The 13781-nt window shown below is 37.5% G+C and overlaps 1 protein-coding gene across 1 annotated transcript in view; it reads left to right on the plus strand.

The window, feature by feature from the left end:
- The first annotated feature begins 1766 nt into the window (after positions 1-1766).
- stam2 (signal transducing adaptor molecule (SH3 domain and ITAM motif) 2) overlaps positions 1767-13781 on the plus strand; it is a 46542-nt gene continuing 34527 nt past the window's right edge. The window contains exons 1-5 of the mRNA XM_030125216.1: positions 1767-1944; positions 3047-3131; positions 4530-4605; positions 6804-6899; positions 7602-7748. Coding sequence (XP_029981076.1) covers positions 1905-1944; positions 3047-3131; positions 4530-4605; positions 6804-6899; positions 7602-7748 — 444 coding nt within the window. The 5' untranslated portion in view covers positions 1767-1904. The remainder of the gene's footprint in view (positions 1945-3046; positions 3132-4529; positions 4606-6803; positions 6900-7601; positions 7749-13781) is intronic.

Consider the following 13781-nt stretch of genomic DNA (forward strand, 5'->3'; position numbering starts at 1 on the left):
GAAGTGTAGCTGTGAATTGAGACGGTACACCTCCTCACACTTCCGGAAACGCTCAGATGAAGTAAAATGAATGGAAATATACCCAAAAAGAAACTTAAAACGACTACGCTGTCCCCCACCCCCCATCAGTCAGTCATTAACTTGCAGCTCCTGGCCTAATAATTATCTTGCATTATGTTCGAATCTTTGGCAGGTTGTCCAAATCTAGATAAACTGCGGGACATTGGTGTCCCGCCTGATCCCCTAAATCTGGGGTTCCCAAATGCTTGTACATGGGGCAGCAACTACCAATTTGTGTCTGTCCTTTTTTTGTACATACACATTGTTGTTTAGGTGCTAGTGTTTTCCGTCTGTGGTGAGCTGTGTGCTTTGTTTTTCACTGATATAGTACCTGTAATCCGCTTAAAATACTATCATATTCATGCAGTCTCTGGATATATGAACATGTACAACATAATAGTAGCAGTAATCCAACAATATTTTTGCACAATAATATTTGCAAAATATTAATATTTTTTCACGTTTTAATAATTCAGTAGGAATAGTGCCATGTTTAACTTTTATGGACACATACTGGCACAGCTTGGGTAGAAATAATATGAATAATTATCAAACAATTAAGACTGAAAGAACAAAAAGACAGTATCTGAGTTCCCAATGCGTATGTATTCCTGTCAGTTCTATGACAGCTCCTACTCTGTTATATTAATCTGAGGTAAATCAGATCAGATTTATATCTATTAATGAGTGAATCTTTTGCAAAAAAAAAAAAGAACGTTTATCTATCTTACATATCCTTCATTCTGGATAAAATGTCCAATTAACCTGAACAGTGTGATGAGCAATGAATGACAGTTGAAGTTTAGTTTCCTGGAATGTGAGAAAGTAAACACTAACAAAATGGTAGATGGCTTGACATAGAATTTCACTTGATTAAATAAATAGTAATGAATTAAATGACATTTTTGAAGTAAAAAAAAAAAAGAAAAAAAAATTTAATCATTCACAGCTTTTGTGGAAGATGATTACCAAGTACTGAGGATATGGTAGCACTGCAAGCGCATATAAATCAAATGGCGTGAAAAATAGGTTTATTATCTTCTTTGTTTGTATCTTTGCTTGTACATACAAGTTTTTTTCATGGAAGTTCATTCATATGTGTGACTTGTCATGGTAGTCTTATGCTGGGACAATGTTAGGATTGTCTTTTAAATCACTTTTAAAGCAAATACCATTTTAACGGGATCCATCTCATGAGTTTCACATAGTGCGCCATGACAATTCCAACTATGTAAGTACTGCTGCAGTGATACTGAACATTTTCTGTATGGCCCTTCATGTTGTACTGTGAATATCTTCTCCTGTCAAAAGGTAAGGGAGTTCCAATACTATATCCGCAACAATGATCTATATGTAATAATATACATGTCTATTCAACAAGTGATGCACACATGTTTAACTGGAAGCTTAGAAGCCTTAGTAAGCAGTTTAGGCCACTGGTTTAGAGGGGTATTTTTACTGTGTACATGGTATTAAGTTCACGTTTGTCTGTGCACCACTAGAGGTCAGTATTGTACTAGTATTTATCGGGCATTTAATTTACAGAGGCTTTAAATTATTAACAATTGTGCTTGGTTTTCTTTTCGAACATTTCAGCCAATGTAATATTTTTCCAGGAATATAAAACCGAACATAAAAATCTATAAGCACCACAATATTGTTTTGAGCAATTTTCATAATTAAAAAAAAAAAAAAATCAGGCAATATCGAAGACAGCCAAGTTTCCGGAAGAGCAACTGGTGTTAGTTTAATGGACAAGGAAGAGATATTTGTATAGGTTTAGTCTCGAGAAGACATAACCCTTTGTTTCTTCTACTACCTGGAATTGTTTTTAAATCGTTAGAATGCCTTTATTTGCCCCAAACCCATTTGACCAAGATGTTGGTAAGTGAACCGCTGTTTCTTTTTTGTTTTGAGTAAGTCAGAGCTAGCTTACGATGGACCAACAGGGCTTAAAGCTAACACTAGCTTAGCTAGAGTTGGGTCGTTCGTAGAGTTTAGTAAGAATTGCCAGTTTGGCAACATGTCACGTCTAGATTTGTCTGTAGCCGAGAAGTGTAATGGTTAAAAATAACTTCCATTAGATTAATTCATCACCATCAATTGATTTGTCAGAATGACCAGATGATTATTAAGTAACGCTATATGAACTTTGGGCCAGTGACTGGCTAATGATAGCTACCTTATATATCACTTGACCCGAATTAAAGTGGTTTTGTTTTTCTCGTTTCGGTATTAGTGATGCCATCATGTAATAATCATAATGACTTGAGCACTACTGCCGAAATTACCAAACCAATAAGAGAGTGTATTAGAGGAGATGGACCATCGTATTTTAGTGTTACATTTACAGTAATCTATGTAAATCATACATTTTTATTTAGGGAAGAAATAGACATACTGCGGTGCTGTGTACATGTCTTTGGTCATCGTGTGGTTTGTCGTTTCAACTAAGTTATAGTGACCTAGTAGGTTTCTCAGTCCCTGTAGCAAGAGACAACTGGAATATAATGAAATATATAACTAAAAACATCTTTTTTTACTGATCAAAGTAATAATTCTTGTCCTGCATTAAATACATTTCCTTCGCTTTCTTGTTTTGTGTCTTCATTGACATAAAACCACTCTTACAACCCTTTGAAAACAGCAAAGCTAAGATGACCTAAGACTTGAGTATGATACTGTATGTCAAACAGGAAATGATGTGTAATTAGTGAGTGTGACTATCATCCTCTGACTAGTTTTTCATAAGGTCAAATGACTGACCTTCCTGTAACTCCATAAACTTCCATTCTCCATAAACATGTGCAACTTAAGCATCCCATTAAGGAATCTTTAAGGCTGTAACTTGAAAGTGGTTGCTTTATTTATTTTGTCCAACAAAATTTGCCCATTTCCCATCACATACAGTCTCATGAATATAGGCAAGAAGCTTTGATTCCAGGAAAGAACCTTTCTCACTTGACAAAATATGTTACTGTTCCAGAGAAGGCAACCAATGAAACCAACACAACAGATGACTGGGGGCTTATTATGGACATCTGCGATCGGATTGGGACAACATCCAATGGGTAAGCGACAGTATGCACTAAGACTTGGTGATAAAACAAAAACAGTATTTATTGTCAGTTTAAAACTATATTGTGTGCACATATTTCTTTTGTCTGTAGGATTTATTTTGTTTACATTGTCAGCTTTAACACAATGTTTCATTGTTTTGTTTTGCTTAGTTTTATGTATGCATATTGTATTACTTTTTAATGTTCTACCTCTGTCTTAGGGTTTAAATACCATATGACAATTTCACCTTCTTGTATATTTTATGGTCTTTACTTCTTGTATCTTCTCTGCCAATGTCATCTCATTAACTTTTGCAGGTTAAAATACATGTCTTGTTATAAATTAAATGTTGTTTTTGTTTGGGTGTTGTTTTGTCACATCTTAGTAGTCTTTTATGTTTTGTTGAGTCTTGTAATTCTTTTACATTTTAGAGCCTGTTTTACTTCATATTCATCTTATTATGTATGTATAATTTTCATTTTGTTTAGGGCCGAAAAGTAACGGAGTGAGAAAGCACTGAGCACTAAACACTAATCATTCCATGTCTGTTTTTAAACATTTATTTAGCAGCAACTGTAATACCTCAAATTGTAGGTCTTAGCAAGTTCTTTAACATGTCATTAAGGAATAATGACCAAATATTTAATAAAAACATGAATTTATCATCATTGACAAAGTAACGGAGTGAAGAAAAATATACAGCAGTTATTCAAGGTTTGGAAAAAATGCCAAAAAGTGCTGTTCTTCAAGAAAAGTGCAAATATGTAGCATACCACACTTTTCTTAATAAATGAGAGTACATTATATCCAAAAATGAAACTGTTATCATTTTTTATTTTTGTTTTAAAAGACATTAGTTCATAGTAATGGAGTGAGATTCCAAAACAGTAACGGAGTGGGGTGTTCAGTGTGATGCACCATAATAAGAATCAAAGATTTTATTAAGATACTGATGAAATTATCAGTCTTTGGTGACATATGTTTCATTACTATATTTAATACACATCTTTCTGCTGTGTTTTTTTAATAATAACATTCAGAATCATTATAGTGTTTGATTATTATGGAATATAAGATTAGAAAGGCATATATTTTAAAAATATTTATTTACACATTGCGAGTTCCGTTCTGAATTTATGCTGTATACATTCATTTAAAACCTTTACTGTTCTTAATTTACACTGTATTCTAATATATTTTCTTATATATCCAGTTGTAATTGAGGTACAAATTAAATAAACACAATTTTATAAACTAGAGATATATGTCTTTCATGCTGAGTAATCAAAAATATTGTTATAGAGAAAAAAGAAATTGACCCTGATATTCACTTTGACTTGGCCAGGCCCTTTTACAGATATAGCATGTGTTATTGTTGATTTTTGTGCTTGTGTACTGTTGTGTTGCAGACCAAAGGAGAGCCTGAGGTCAATTATGAAGAGAGTCAACCACAAAGTGCCTCATGTTGCCATGCAGGCCCTCAATGTGAGTTTGTTATATGGTCTCAAAAACCTTCACTCCTAGCTTCTTACATTTAAAGAGCTACATTTTCATGTCCATAACTATAATTATGTCAGTGAATCAGTGAACCTAAAACTCCAGTCTTTGGATACTTTATTGTGTGTGTGTGTGAATCAATCAATCAATCAATCAATCAATCAATCTATCTATCTATCTATCTATCTATCTATCTATCTATCTATCTATCTATCTATCTATCTATCTATCTATCTATCTATCTATCTATCTATCTATCTATCTATCTATCTATCTATCTATCTGTCGCAGCTGCTCGTCTTTCAGAGAGGGGAAGCTCATTGTCGGCTTACATCAAAAAAATTGTCATGTTATTTAAACATAAATTCGGCCCTCCGTTCCTTTTTAAGAAAATGGTCAGTGACCTTATTGTACCAAGTAAACAAGAAAACGTTGAAATTATGTTAAATTGAAACAAGGAAGTACAATGAGTGTGTTTTATTTACAGTGTACAGGGTGGGGAAGCAAAATTTACAATATTTTGAGGCAGGGATTGAAAGACAGTGTATGACCAATTAGTTTATTGAAAGTCATGAGAATTTATTTGCCACAAGAAAATTTACATAATCGAAAATGTTTTTATTCTGTGTCCTCCTTCTTTCTCAATAACTGCCTTTACATGCTTCCTGAAACTTGCACAAGTGTTCCTCAAATATTCGGGTGACAACTTCTCCCATTCTTCTTTAATAGTATCTTCCAGACTTTCTCGTAATAGTTTTGCTCATAGTCATTCTCTTCTTTACAGTATAAACAGTCTTTATGGACACTCCAACTATTTTTGAAATCTCCTTTGGTGTGACGAGTGCATTCAGCAAATCACACACTCTTTGACGTTTGCTTTCCTGATTACTCATATGGGCAAAAGTTTCTGAAAAGGTATGGATAATAGTGTTAGGTATGATTATGACATCAATATATGTTTGGTTTCAAAACAATTGACGTAGTGCCTGCTGAGAAAAAATAACTAAATGTTCATTGTAAATTTTGCTTCCCCACCCTGTAAGAAATGAACAAGTAATTTCGTAGTGGTTTCTCTCTCAATTTCACAAGCAGAATGCACGACGGTATTAAACTGAACTCTGTCAATTGAAGGAGTATATCTCAAAATAGCTGTCAATCAAATGGGATTCAGCCTTTCGACTGATCCTCCAATCAGCACATGGAAGCCCGGCGTCCAGCCCAGCCGAGGTCCACCCACAGCTCTATTCACCCCCAGAGACGCTGAGCGTCCAGGGGCGGGACAACATCGTGGCATTTATCCAATTACTGTCCAGTTTTGAGGCAATGAAAAAACTGTTCCATTAAGTCCCATTGAAGTGCATGGACGCTGAGCATCTATGGGCAAATGCATTGACCATAGATCGTATGAGAAAACAGCGCAACGGGAATGTATGAGAAGTTAACAACATTGAGTCCGTTGATTTGTGATAAAGCTGATTCGGAATGAACTCGTCTTTGAGATGAATGTGTTCTAACACATTTGTAGTCAATGGAATGTCAACACAACCATACATATTGACCATTTAATTTTCATAATTTTAGGGGAAGCTGAGCTTCGCATATATATATATATATATATATATATATATATATATATATATATATATATACACACACGCTCACAAAGCCACAAGGACAGTATTATAAAGCTGGTTAATTGGAAGTGCTTCATTTACGGGGAAACTGCATTAAATGTCAGGGGTAGGAAGTGAGTGACAGTTTTTGTTTACTAGGTCAAATAAAAAACACAAATAAAACTTAGCTTTACAACATTGTTTTAATGTAGAAGGTAAAGTCCAGTTATTAATTTTAACTGCTTTTGAGCTGTCATCGAGTTAATGTGCCTAGGAAACTCAGTGATTTTCACTGCAGGGAACTCCTTACTCAGCCAAGTAATGACATCTCTTTTTCTGAGCAAACACATTCACATGTCATGACCCCATCATATTGTGGAGACCATGTTATAATACATGTTTAATAATTAAGTAGCTTCAGGCATGCAAAAACAAATCTCCCTCTCTCCACCTGAGTTTAAAACTATGGAAAATGTGAATTTTTTAGGAGTTTTACTTTCATTTTACTTTGTAAATACCATCTGTTTAATGTCATTTTGCCTTTTTTTAATAATGATTTGAATTGCCTTGCAGTTGTTGGGGGCCTGTGTATCAAACTGTGGCAAAATATTCCACTTGGAAATCTGCTCTCGAGAGTTTGCCAGTGAAGTGCGGAATGTTCTGAGCAAGGTATGTAATTGATCTCTGTTTTTTCTACTCATATCCCTTTGCTCAGACAGAAAGTCACAGACAGAGTTGTAACCCATGAGTATTTGTGTAACCTACAAGTCCTACCTGTATTGTACAAAATATATTACTTCACCACGGACATGATGATGATAGTTTATCTATATTTCTGTGTAGTAGTGATATAGTAGTATCTAGTTGTTTTACAGATATTCTTTTATTTTTCCATGGATACACCTGGGCAATATAACAGATCAGTTTTTTCACTTGTTGCTTTAGTTTATTTTGAATTATTAGTATTCTTTTTTTTAATTAAATAATGTTGTCTCCTTTCCTGACTGAGGGAAGTTTGTTGAATTCAGAATACAATATTTGAAAGCAGTTTGGAGAAATCAAAACATAATGTACTTCAATTAATGTTCTGTGTAATTGTTTGGATGCTCATAGACAATTTTGTTCAATAAAAACATGTTAAAAATATATGTATGTGTGTGTATATATTTATTTATTTATTTCACTATTTAGGCATAGTCTGTTCAGCATTTGGGTATGTGTTAGCAGGGAACACACTTGACCTGTGTAGCTTTTATGCAAGTTTATGCAGTGGTCGTCTCAAGTCATACTGACATCGAAGTATTGACCAGTGTTAGTGCATATCACAGGTTTTCCTTAAATTGTGCATGGCTTTGTTTTGTTTCTCTGCAGTCCCATCCTAAGGTGAATGAGAAGCTGAAAGCTCTCATGGTGGAGTGGGCAGAGGACTTCCAGAAGGATCCCCAGCTCAGTCTGGTCGGGGCCACAATCAAGTCCCTGAAAGAAGAAGGTGTCACTTTTCCCTCACCTTCCTCACAGGTATGTGAGCATCTACAGTATCTTTATGCAGATGATGATGTTTACCTCTGCATCTCCATCTTTCTTGTTGCACAAGCCATGATTTTCTTTGGCGACCTTTAAACTAAAATTTACTCTCTTAGTTTTACAAAGACCAAATATCTATGAGCTTCTCTAAATAAATAACCACCGTCCTTCTTTGAATCTAAGTGTAACTATAATTCTAAGCATCTCACGCCTGTCTTGCTTACTGTGGAATTGAATTGTATGTTCAACAGATGTAATCATCCACTGGCTACCATCATGACTTCCATTTTTGTTTATGCCCTCCATCCCTATTACATACTGAGGCGGTCAAACTGTTTTAAAGGTCCAGTCTGATACATAGTGACATTTAGCAGTGAAGTTGCGGATTGAAAACAACTGAAAACCCTCCTGCCCTGACCTACAGCGACAGCAAACCATGTGGAAGCCCCTCATTGGAGTCAGTTTGTGTTGGCCATTCTGGGTTTAATTAAGGGAATAAAAGGTCTGGTTCCTTCTCAGACAAAGAAAACGATACTAATGTTCCCTTAACGGCGACATGGTGGTACAGTGGTTAGCACTCGTGCCTCACAGCAAGAAGTTCCTGGGTTCGATTCCAACACCAGTCGACGGGGGGTGGGACCTTTCTGTGTGGAGTTTGCATGTCCTCCCCGTGTCTGCGTGGGTTCTCTCCGGGTACTCCGGCTTCCTCCCACCATCCAAAGACATGCACTAATAGGTTAATTGGTTAATCTAAATTGCCCATAGGTGTGAATGTGAGAGTGATTGTTTGTCTCTATATGTCAGCCCTGCGATGAACTGGCGACTTGTCCAGGGTGTACCCTGCCTTCGCCCCTATGTAGCTGGGATAGGCTCCAAGCGACCCCCGTGACCCTAGTGAGGATAAAGCAGGTTCAGAAAATGAATGAATGAATGTATGTTCCCTTAACACTGAACGTCACCACTATAAAATGGTAAACAGAAGATGAGAAAGTCTGTTCTGGGGTGTTGTTTTTCTATTTCTGCAATTAGATCCCCCTCAATTCTCCTAAATCAAACACATTAGACCCTTAATTGAATTGTATTTTCACTTGTCATTTGAGGCTATTCCCATATTACAATGTTTGGTGTTCCAATTGTATTTAATATTCTATTTGGCCAGTATTTGTGAAATAGATCTTAGAATGCATTCATGTTTGGCTTTGAAAGTTCTTAAATGTAACTTGTTACAATCTCTACCAACTCCATTTTAATACTTTCTTTTTTCAACTACCAACCTTGAACTCCTGCAACCCCCTAAATATACCTATATCTGCTTTTACAACCATGATTTAACCCTGATTTTCAAACAGGAAGTATCATTTGGCTGCTTGCCAAAAAGGCTGAGAAAAAAAAGCATTTTATTAAACCACTGTACAAGCTGATACCTTAATGCTTTGTCTGTAAATAGGATAAACAAAACCAATCTGTTGACAGCTGTCACTCTGCTCACACTTATCTGACAGTGAGTTTTTCTGTATATCTTCCTAATTGGTTCCAACCCGCTGACCACAATAACAGAATCTCTGTGTGTTTTGTGTAGCCTTAGGCTGTGTTTAAGGCTGTAGTTTTAAATGCAGACCTGTGTGTTGTCAGTGGGAAGCGTTTGGTTGGGTGGTGCTTGTCTCACTGCATTTGTATGATAGGAGCTTACAATGGAATTTCCTCTTCACATATTTCACATCATTCTCATGTGCGTGTGGATCTCGAAGGATTAGGGCTGTCTGTGGCTTTGGTGGATGGACCAACTCAAGTCTTTGTGTTTTCTTTATAGGTTGTTGTCTGCATGTTATGACTTGTTATGCAACAGCCTTATATGGGTCAGGACCTGAGTTGTAGGGCTGTGCAGTTAATCGAAATTCAATTACGATTTCGATTATTACACTCAGTGATTACAAAAATTATGTAATCAAGAAAAAACGATTATTAATTTTGAATTGTTTTCATTCACGCGCATGCAAGCTACCATGAGCTGCTCCGCCCTGCCCCCCTCTAAGCTACAGCTGCCAGCTAGCCAGCAGGTCCACCCCACCAAGACAGCAGTACCCAGCAGTCTTGAAAAATGGCAGGAGAATCACAGCAGAAGTGCTTGGTAAACAAAAAAAGGCAAGTCAAATTCAACTGTATGGAATCACTTTGGGTTTGATGAAGAAGACGAAGAGCAAAAACACATCACGTACAAAAAGTGTTTCGTAGTTGTGTCCGCACCGACCGGTAACACAACAAACCTTTTTAACCATCTAAAGTTTAACCAACGCGACCTTTATGATAATCTTATGAAAAACCAAAACAAAAAAAACAACTCTGTCTACCAGGGCCGTGCAGAGAGCTATAAAGGGGCAGGGGCTCAAACTTCCAAAAGGGCACATGAAAACGAATAACCACCAATTACAAAGTTCACATTTAGCAACAAGCAACATTATTAATCCACAGCAAGTCAAAGATTGACCAAATGGTCCAGATCAATGTCCTCAGTACTGGGTGTGTCCTCCTTGAGCCCTAACACAGGCTGTGCACCTTCTGCACATACTCTGGATCCACCTCCTGATCCTATCTTGGGGGATGTTGTCCCACTCTTCCTGAAGGGCCTGTATGAGCATCTGGCGGTTGCCAGGTGCTGGATGCCTAGCATACACGGATCTACCAAGAATATCCCACAGATGTTCAATGGGATTGAGATCTTTGACGTGCTGTGGATTAATAATGTTGTTTGTTGCTAAATGTGAACTTTGTTGAACTACCCTTTGTCATATTTTACATTATCCTTTGGATACTCATCCACTGTTTTGTTTGTTGTATTTTGTTATTTAATTCAATGTTTTTTTTAAAAAACAAGAAAGAATTTGTTTTCATATTTAATAAAATGGTGTGAAATGGCATCACATAGAATATGTGATAAGTTTCTTTTGATGTTCAGTTTATATATAAGTGGAAATAAAGATGTGATGTGTAGAAGTTTTTGTGTGTTAATACCCTGCAAAAATCTAAATCTTACCAGGTGTATTTTTCTCATTTCTAGTCCAAATATCTCATCACACTTAAAATAAGACAAAATCACCTAAAGAGTAACTTTTCAGTGAGATATAAGAACTTGGTTTGAGACAATAGATCTGGAAAATCTTATTTCAAGAAAGCTTAGTAAGATAATTTTCACTTGTTCCACTGGCAGATTTTTTGCTTAATTCAAGATTTTTTTTTTTGCTCAATTCACCAAAAAAATCTCCCAATCAAAACTATGAATGAACACATGTGGAATTATGTACTTAACAAAAAGTGTGAAATAACTGAAAACATATCTTATATTCTAGTTTCTTCAAAGTAGCCACCCTTAGCTCTGATGGCTGCCTTGCACACCCTTGGCATTCACTTGATGAGCATCAAGAGGTAGTCACCTGAAATGGTTTTCACTTCATAGGTGTGCCTTGTCAGGGTTACATAGTGGAATTTCTTGCCTTATTGATGGGGTTGGGACCATCAGTTGTGTTGTGCAGAAGTCAGGTTGATGCACAGCTGACAGCCCTATTGGACAACTGTTAGAATACATATTATGGCGAGAACCAATCAGCTAAGTAAAGAGAAACGAGTGGCCATCATTACTTTAAGAAATGAAGGTCAGTCAGTCTAGAAAATTTCAAAAACTTTGAATGTGTCCCCAAGTGCAGTCGCAAAAACCATCAAGCGCTACAACGAAACTGGCTCACATGAGGACCGCCCCAGGAAAGGAAGACCAAGAGTCACCTCTGATGCTGAAGATAAGTTCATCTGAGTCACCAGCCTCAGAAATCGCAAATTAACAGCAGCTCAGATTAGAGACCAGATGAATGCCACACAGAGCTCTTGCAGCAGACACATCTCTACAACAACTGTTAAGAGGAGACTGCGTGAATCAGGCCTTCATGGTCAAATAGCTGCTAGGAAACCACTGCTCAGGAGAGGCAACAAACAGAAGAGATTTATTTGGGCCAAGAAACCCAAGGAATGGACATTAGACCAGTGGAAATCTGTGCTTTGGTCTGATGAGTCCAAATTTCAGATCTTTGGATCCAACCGTCGTGTCTTTGTGCGACGCAGAAAAGGTGAACGGATGGATGCTACATGCCTGGTTCCCACCGTGAAGCATGGAGGAGGAGGTGTGATGGTGTGGGGGTGCTTTGCTGGTGACGCTGTTGGGGATTTATTCAAGATTGAAGGCAACCTGAATCAGCATGGCTACCACAGCATCCTGAAGTGACATGCCATTCCATCCGGTTTGCGTTTAGTTGGACCATCATTTATGTTTCAACAGGACAATGACCCCAAACACACCTCCAGGCTGTGTGAGGGATATTTGACCAAGAAGGAGAGTGATGGAGTGCTGCGCCAGATGACCTGGCCTCCACAGTCACCAGACCTGAACCCAATCGAGATGGTTTGGGGTGAGCGGGACCGCAGAGTGAAGGCAAAAGGGCCAACAAGTGCTAAGCATCTCTGGGAACTTCTTCAAGACTGTTAGGAAACCATTTCAGGTGACTACCTCTTGATGCTCATCAAGAGAATGGCAAGTGTGCAAAGCAGTCATCAGAGCTAAGGGTGGCTACTTTGAAGAGACTAGAATATAAGATATGTTTTCAGTTATTTCACACTTTTTTGTTAAGTACATAATTCCACATGTGTTCATTCATAGTTTTGATGCCTTCAGTGAGAATCTACAATGTAAATAGTCATGAAAATGAAGAAAATGCAAAGAATGAGAAGGTGTGTCCAAACTTTTGGCCTGTACTGTATGTGTAAGTGCTTCAGCAGGACTCAGACTCAGGTGGGCACCCAGCTGTTGCAGAGTGGGCTAGTCTGGGAGCTCACACCATGATGTGACGGTGATATTGAATTATTTACTCACGATCGGTTTTTGGCCCCAAAACTATAGTTGTTGAAGAATAGGATCAGGACCAAAAGCGAAAAGTGAATGTTTTGGGCAGATAGTGGGGTGGACTCTCACGTACCTCGAATCGCGGCGCTTTCCTCCTCCTCATTCATTCTCCAGACCGCATGACACGTGCGCGTGTGTGTGCGTGCGCGCGTGTGTCTGTGTGTGTGTGTGCGGTGTGACAGAGATGAAAGGGCACCATGACCAGGTCCAGTGACAGCCAAATTAAACCACTCTGAACATTTATTATCATTAATCAAAATTTTAGTCACGAAAATTTTAGTCATGCAGTTTTCTGCGCAAAAAAAACAAAACAAAAAAAAAACAAAACAAAAAGGGCACTTGTAGGCAAAGGATCAAAGCGGCAGGGACTCAAGCCCCCCTGGCCCCCTGCTTTGCACGTGCCAGCTGTCTACAACTTCGTCCGCCATGCAATCTTCAATCTCCAAATCTCTTTACGCTACACCTTCCTACTCATCAACATCAGAGAGAAAAGATAACAGAATCCACTGGCCATTACCTGGTCAAAGGTATGTGCTCCATTAACACCACTGACAACTGGGGCTTCAGACAAATGGTGAATACACTGGACAAACGCTATGTTTTGCCTTCAAGACATCATTTTACACGAGCTGCTACTACACTGAACATACTTGAATTTATAATTTGCACTTTACGTGAGGTTTTTTTTATTTCTACAGTTCTATGGCAAGTCTATAGCAGTTTGATCACAGTGCACAATCCCACAATTTGGGATGCTTATTTATTTGAATGCCTTATAATCAACACTAAAACATTTCTACCCTGGAGTTAACAGTCCAATCCTTCAATAAATGTCGATATGATGTATGAGATGATTTTTTTTTTTTTTCGCATAAATCCTCATGATTTCTTACTGTTATATGGAAAGTGAACCTACCCTCAAACAAAACAAAAAAATCTCACAGGAAGCAAGTAGTAGCTAGTTTTTATTTTGACACGAGGTTGATTTTTATGGACCGAGGTGAAAGGTGAGGCCCTCTCACTCTGTGAGTGAGTCAAAAACTAACCACCTATGTAAAAAAAAACAAAAAACAAACGAAACAGCC

The sequence above is a fragment of the Sphaeramia orbicularis genome, chromosome 21 (genome assembly GCF_902148855.1).
Source record: "Sphaeramia orbicularis chromosome 21, fSphaOr1.1, whole genome shotgun sequence".
Taxonomy (NCBI): Eukaryota; Metazoa; Chordata; class Actinopteri; order Kurtiformes; family Apogonidae; genus Sphaeramia; species Sphaeramia orbicularis.